The following is a 7284-nucleotide window of genomic DNA, read 5'->3' on the forward strand; positions in this document are numbered from 1 at the left end:
CACACCAAAAGAAGTATATAAGGCACTTGAGTGTCCAAAAAATATATTTCATTGGTTTTTCATTTGATTGAACCGCTCTCACCCATCCTATTGAGTCGTTGAAGAACTAGTGCTTCAATTCTGCCGAGTCAATGATGGATGTCCATGTGTGCCGAGGAAGGATCATAGGATGGAGGAACATGTGGAGGAGAGGGAATAGGAGCATCTTGTCTAACTTGCTCTCTGCCAATCTCGCCTTATTGATCATTTTCCTCTTATCGGATATGCTTGCGAATCGATTGTCCATACATATTCTTCTTAAAGCCTGTGCTTGTAAAGGTCGGAGTATTAAAGATAGTGGTTGACTTCTTGAGCACGTTATTTTCCAAGCTGACATTGATATGCTCAAACACCGTGAGGTGAGTATCTCACGTGCAATACTTATCACGGGTAATCCTACAATTAATGAAAATTTTCAAGGTTACTCCTCCCCACCCCTCGTTGCCTCAAATTCAAATTTAAATAAATTCAAATTTTAATTTCTTATTTAATTGAAATATTTAAGTTTGGATTCAAAAAATTATATTTTTAATTTGAATTTAAATTTAATTTTGAATTCAAATATAAATTTCAATATCAAATTTGAGTTTAAAGTTTAAATTAAATTTGAAAATTGAATTTAAATTCTAAATCAAAATTGAAAGTTTGAATTTGAATTTAAAAGTTTAAAGCACAAAGTTTGAAATACAAGTTCAAATTTTAATTTAATTAATATTAATTTAAATTTAAACTTCAAATTTTGAATTTGTATTTGAAATTTGAATTCAAAAACTAACTTTGAGTTTTGATTTTGAATCCTAAATTAGAATTTGAATATGAAATTCAAACTCAAAATCAAAATTTGAACTTTGAAATAAAAAATCTGAATTTGAGTTTAATTTGAAATGAATATGAGTGCAAGAGTATTTTTGGAGTAGTATAAGTATAAACTTTACTTGCATAATTACTAAAATCGATAGAACAAATAAAGCACATTAATCTTGCAAATGCATCAATCTATCTTAACAAATAGAGTAATGCAGTATTAATAGAAATCTAATTCAGAAAAGTCAAATTTTTTTTGTTAGGTTAAAATATATGTTGCATAACACAAATCATTCGTTTCACTANAAGCACGTCGCACCGAACGGATCAACGTTGTGGGTTAAAAACTTGAAGGTTAATGTCGGGTTTTCAAATTTAAAGTTTAATTATTTAATTTTTTTTGTTAGGTTAAAATATATGTTGCATAACACAAATCATTCGTTTCACTATATTTTTCTCTTTCTTTTAAGAAAGAAAGAAAACAAAATATATCTTTCATTTATATTTTAAAAATAAATTTAACTAAAAAAATTAAATAATTAAACTTTAAATTTGAAAACCCGACATTAACCTTCAAGTTTTTAACCCACAACGTTGATCCGTTCGGTGCGACGTGCTTGTTTCAGCGCCGCTCATTTGTCCCGAAGCAGGTCGTGCGAAAAGAACATCGACAAGGCTATGGCTAATAACGATATCTAGTGTACTTGGTGCAGGCTGTGAGAGAGCCGAAAGCCCAAGATTTGACCAGACGATGAAGATTCCCGATTTCCTGATCATCCTCATCTCCCTCTTCCTCGCGGCAGCCGTATCCCTCCTCCTCGGCGGCCGCCGTCTACGACCGAACAAGAAGAGGAGGCTCCCGCTCCCGCCGGGCCCGGCGGCGGTGCCGATCCTCGGCAACCTGCTATGGCTGCGCCACTCCTTCTCCCTGCAGAATATCGAACCCCTCCTCCGCGAGCTGCACTCCCGCTACGGACCCATCATCACCCTCCGCATCGGCCCCGTCCCCGCCGTCTTCGTCGCCGACCGCGCCCTCGCCCACCGCGCCCTCGTGGAGCTGGGCGCCGCCTTCTCCGACCGCGCCCGTCCCCTCCCCGCCGCCCGCTTCATCAGCGCCGACAGCCACGTCGTCTCCTCCGCCGCCTACGGCCCCCTCTGGCGCCTCCTCCGCCGCAACCTCGTCGCCGAGATCCTCCACCCCTCCCGCCTCAGGCTCTACGCCCCCGGCCGCCGCTGGGTCCTCCGCCTCCTCGCCGACGACCTCCGCTCGCAGTCCCGTTCCTCCGACGGCGGCCCCGTCGCCGTCATGCCCAGCTTCCAGTTCGCCATGTTCGCTCTGCTGGTGCTGATGTGCTTCGGCGAAAAATTAGATCACGAGTCGATAAAGCAGATCGAGATCGCCCAGCGCAGCTTCCTCCTCTACGTCGTCAGCAACCTCAGCGTCCTCGGCATCCTTCCGCAGATTACCAAGCACATCTTCCGAAACAGATTGAAGACCGCAACAGCGTTGAGGGCGAGACAGCGCGAGCTGTTCGTCCCGTTGATCCGTGCCCGGGAAGAATTCAAGAGGAAAAAGCAGCAGCAGCAGCGGCGGCAGAACGGCGACCAGGTTCAAGAAGACGAGGAGCGATTCGTGTACTCGTACGTCGACTCCCTGCTGGACATGGAGATCCCGGAGGAAGGTGGGAGAAAGCTGAGCGAGGAGGAGATGGTGGCGCTGTGCTCGGAGTTCCTGAACGCCGGCACGGACACGACGTCGACGGCGCTGCAGTGGATCATGGCCAACCTGGTGAAGCACCGGGACGTGCAGAGGAAACTTGCGGAGGAGATCGACCGCGTGGCAGCGGGGAATGCGGAGGAGGAGGATGCCATAAGAGAAGAGGACTTGCAAAAGATGCCGTACCTGAAGGCGGTGGTGCTCGAAGGGCTGCGGCGGCACCCGCCGGGGCACTTCGTGCTGCCGCATGCAGTGACGGAGGAGACGGAGATCACAGGGTACCGAATTCCGAAGGAGGCGGCAGTGAACTTCCTGGTGGCGGAGATGGGGCGGGATGGGAGGGTGTGGGAGGCGCCGATGGAGTTCCGGCCGGAGCGGTTCATGGAGGGAGGTGACGGCGAGGGGGTAGATGCCGCAGGGGTGTGCAAGGGGGTGATCAAGATGATGCCGTTTGGGGCGGGGAGGAGGATGTGCCCAGGACTGGGTCTCGCCCTGCTGCACCTCGAGTGCTTCGTGGCGCATCTTGTCAGGGAGTTCGAGTGGCTGCCGGCAGCAGAGGGGGAGGAAGTCGACTTGGCAGAGAAGCCCGAATTCACCATCGTTATGAAGAATCCCCTCAGGGCTCGTCTGGTGCCCAGGAGCAGGCATGCTGCTTAGCCTGCAGAGATTTTGTTGCTCTGCTGTCTTACACATTTATACTTCCCTCTGCTGATTACTACTGCCCGCAGATGTTGGTGGGTAGGATAATGCACTATCCATTGTAGTACACAATAAATCGTTTCACCTAAACTGTTATTTGGTAATCAAAATCACAGGACAATGGAATCTATTTGCAGTTCAATTGTTTCAACTCAATTTGATTTGGGATTTTGTTTTTTTACCCCCAAAAAAAGTGGGGTTGGTTCGGAAATAGTTATTTTTTTTTTTTTCTATTAAATCCAGAGTCACGTAGCGTATAAAGGACTTAGGACAAGGACTTTAGGTTAGATAGTTTTTCCAATGGTGCAAGTTCAACTGTAAACAATCATGTTACTTGCACCTATAAAATTATGGCAAATCGTCAGAATTAACTCAGATCATAACAATTAGCATTTTCAAATAAAAAATATATATAATGAAACTGATTTATAATTTTATCCAAATTATTTGTGAAAGAGAAGAGTTGCAGATTTTAACCTGATAGATTGAAGCAAGTGTTAGAACATCAAATGTTGATTCTCGTATTCTGTGACTTCTCCAATTGCAAAGGTTAAAAAGCTGATCGACCAAATATAGGAAAGTACAATTTCAAACTTGTTGCTACATCTTATCTTGCATCTTATCCTACATACGTTGTTGATACCAAAGACTTTTGGAGCAACCTGTTCAAAACGGCAGAAGCCTTGTGTTCCTGTTACCTATTTCTTTAGTTTTCTTCTGTTATTAGTATTTAGTTTTCTTCTGAGATTATAGTTGTTATTGTATTCATCCTTGTTGTTATTGTCATTCTTATTGTGGTTGGTTATATTGGTGGAGGTTGTGGTTTTTATATCATGCATGTACAGGAAATACTATCGGTTTGTACAGGAAAAACTATCCATATGGCGAGTCTGTGCACATTTAGGGTATGTTTGGTTTGCGTTATTTTTTTAAGATTCCTAACAATCCAATAGGAATAAAAAAAAATGACGGTGTTTGGCTAAACACACTAAGTAATCTAGTTGGTAATATTAGATTTACTTAGGAATGAGATTCATCCCAAAGTACTAATTTCATTCCCTTGAGGGAGAGTGGGTATCTCATATTAATGAATTAGGGTAATCATAATATGTCTAATCTCTTTCTTTCTCCCTACCCGCCGGCTAGTTGGTATTATTTTTCTTTACACTCTAACCTCATATCTCTCTCTAAACTTATTTTTTTTCTTTCTAAACTTCAACTATTTTTCTCTTTCTAAACTAAGCGTTCTCTCCCCCTCTTTTTCTAAAATCTCAACTCTCTCACTCCCTCTAATCTCGACTATATTTCTCTTCCTATTTCTTTAATTATGCTCTCCCTCTCTAACCTATTTTCTCTCTCCCTTTTTTCTAAAAAGATGTTAAAATTTTTGGTGGTATTATCTAAAATTAATTAAAGAAATAAATAAATTAATTGTATATTTTTTGTAAACTTAAATAACATGACTAAATAATATAACGGCGCGAACCTAACACAGGAATGCTACATTCTTAGTAATAGGATTAATAGAAATAAGATTTTCGGACATCTTTTTATTACTAGTAATCTTTCATAGTGCGAACCAAACACACCCTTAGGGTCATCTTTAACTTTGGTTTAAAAATATACATTTTTCGTTGTTTTTCGATAAAAGGATTTACAAAAGAGCCTTGAGGTGTGATAGATTAAACTAGTATCAGAGCAATTTTCTGCCAGATTTTGTTTGACTTTTTTGTGATTTAAAATTTATTAGGCCTCTTGGGCAGACCAATACTTAATGGGCCTTACCTGGGAGCCCAACTAAGATTTTCACATATGAGAATTAGGCCCACATTGGAAACTTAAAGTATATTATTGTTATTTATATACTCCTTTATTCTCAACCTAGTTGTTTGGAAGAAAATAAGATTTATACTTTCGACTAAACACAAGCACGAACGACACAAGCACGAGCCGGGTCGGGCGGGCAGCGACGCGCGTGGTCCAAGCACCTAGTTGTTCAGATAAAAAATAATAATAATAATAAAATCACATTCAAAAAAAAGAAAGAAAAAAAAACTAAAAGAAAATATCTCTTGTTTCCCAAAGAAAAAAAAGGAAAAAAGAATTACCAAAAAAAGAAAAAAAAGAAAAAAAAAGGGAAAGAATAAAAAAGGAGAGATGGTGGACTCACCCCTTTGGTCCCTATAGAGGAGGTGAGCCCACCTCCACTTTCCTAAAAAAAAGGAGAAAAAAAAAAGAAAAAAGAAGGATTTTTTTTTTTGCAATTGGCCTCCTGAAAAATATTAATTTTAAAAATAGCCCCAGCAAATTTATATTTGAAAAACTAGCCCTGACCTTGTCACGCAAGCGCCACGTCAGCGCCACGTCAGCGATATGCGAGCAGGGCTGGGGCCAGAAAGTTAAGTTGAATACGGTAAACCATTCACCAGTTCACCGTGTATAGACACGGCAAATGGTTTACCGTGTTCACTGTGTGTAGATATACGAAGGGCACGGGTAATACATTAAGCACAGTGAATCGTTTATTGTGTATAGACACGGTGACATCGTGTATAGACACGGTGAATGGTTCACCGTGTCCAAACACGGTGAACCATTCACCGTGTTCTTTTTGTATTGCTACCCCGCTCGAGCTCCCACTCTCCTCTCTCACTCGATCTCTTTCTCTCTCTTGATCTCTCTCTCTCTCTGTGGCCCGCCCAGGTGCCGCCCTCTCTCTCTCTCTCTATCTCTGTGGCCCGCTGCCACCGGCGACAGCTCGCCCGGCCTGTTTTCCCACCCTCATTCTCTCTCTAGCCTAGTACCCCCCCTCTTTCTCTCTCTCTTTCTCTCTGTGGCCCACCCAGCCGTCGCCGCCACCGCCACCGCCGCCGGCCGCCCTCTCTTGCCTGAGAACCCCTCTTTCTCCTCTTCTCATTGTGCACTCTCCCTTTCTTCCTCTCACTGTGCGCCCCCCTTCCAAAACCCCCTCTCTTTCTCTCACTGTGCGCACCCTCCTCACAGAACCCCCACTCCCTCCCTCCCTCCCTCTCTCTCTCTCTCACAGTTTTCTCTCACTGATCATTCTCTCTCTGTCTCTCTCACAAATCTCTCTCTCTCTCTGTCATCACTCCCTTGCCTCCAGAGCTCTTGATCGGCATAGAAGTTGGCGCCGACCGTGATCGCAAAATGGTAATTCCATCTCTCACCCTCTCCTTTGTTGTATATTAGAAATGTGCTATGTTAATATGTTATGAGTATAATAATTTTGTACATTTTATTATATTTCTTTAGAATTCTATGTCCGGCGAATATGTTCCTTTCTATATCCATTGGGACGAAAATTTAGTCGTGGACAATAATGTACCACGATATATTGGTGGCCGTAAAGAATTGGTTGCTTTCCGACGCGATATCACATTTCGGAAATTTGAGATGGAAATATACAATGTTACTAACTATGATCGAGTAGAAGACCATCTCCACATAACGGTTCGATGTCCAATGGGAGCCAACGAATGGGAATTAGTTAACATATCAAGTGACAATGCACTATCTGGCGTGATAAGTTTTTTTTCTTCCATGGATGTAAAAAACTATTCGTGGAGAAACATGTGTCGACGATGAAAGACCGTCCAAGTACCGTTAATTATACAGAAATGCATAGTAGCAATTATCAAAGGAATTACATCAATCGCAAATGAGGTCGTACATCAAGATATAGAGTAATGATCTTTATAAATGTTTTTCATAATTCCTCAATTAGTTTAGATGCACGAAATTAATAACTTTGTCTTGTAAGTGTTACAGAGAGTTTGGAGTCCTATGTGTGTTAGTTAGTGCATCATTGTCATCTACTATGATGGATCTGTCTCCGTTGGCTGGTCAAAATGAGCGGTAGGTGATTGTATGATATAGTTACATAAAAATTAGACCAATGTGAATAGTTAATCTTAAATATCTTTGCAGGTTTACTATCCCTCATAATCAAAGTGAAGGTCCATCATCTAGTGTTCGTGAATGGACCGATTGGGAAGTGAGAAGTA

General features: G+C 42.1%; 1 protein-coding gene across 1 annotated transcript; it reads left to right on the forward strand.

Moving 5' to 3' along the window:
- The first annotated feature begins 1446 nt into the window (after positions 1–1446).
- Positions 1447–3415, forward strand: LOC109706189 (cytochrome P450 89A2-like). The gene has a single exon (XM_020226992.1). The coding sequence runs from the start codon at positions 1595–1597 to the stop codon at positions 3215–3217; it is 1623 nt and encodes a 540-aa protein (XP_020082581.1). The 5' UTR covers positions 1447–1594; the 3' UTR covers positions 3218–3415.
- Positions 3416–7284: the final 3869 nt, after the last annotated feature.

This window comes from Ananas comosus, unplaced genomic scaffold (genome assembly GCF_001540865.1).
Source record: "Ananas comosus cultivar F153 unplaced genomic scaffold, ASM154086v1, whole genome shotgun sequence".
Classification (NCBI taxonomy): Eukaryota; Viridiplantae; Streptophyta; class Magnoliopsida; order Poales; family Bromeliaceae; genus Ananas; species Ananas comosus.

Bases quoted from the DNA above. Each gene is read 5' to 3' on its own strand.
- LOC109706189 (XM_020226992.1), top strand. From the start codon at position 1,595: ATGAAGATTCCCGATTTCCTGATCATCCTCATCTCCCTCTTCCTCGCG.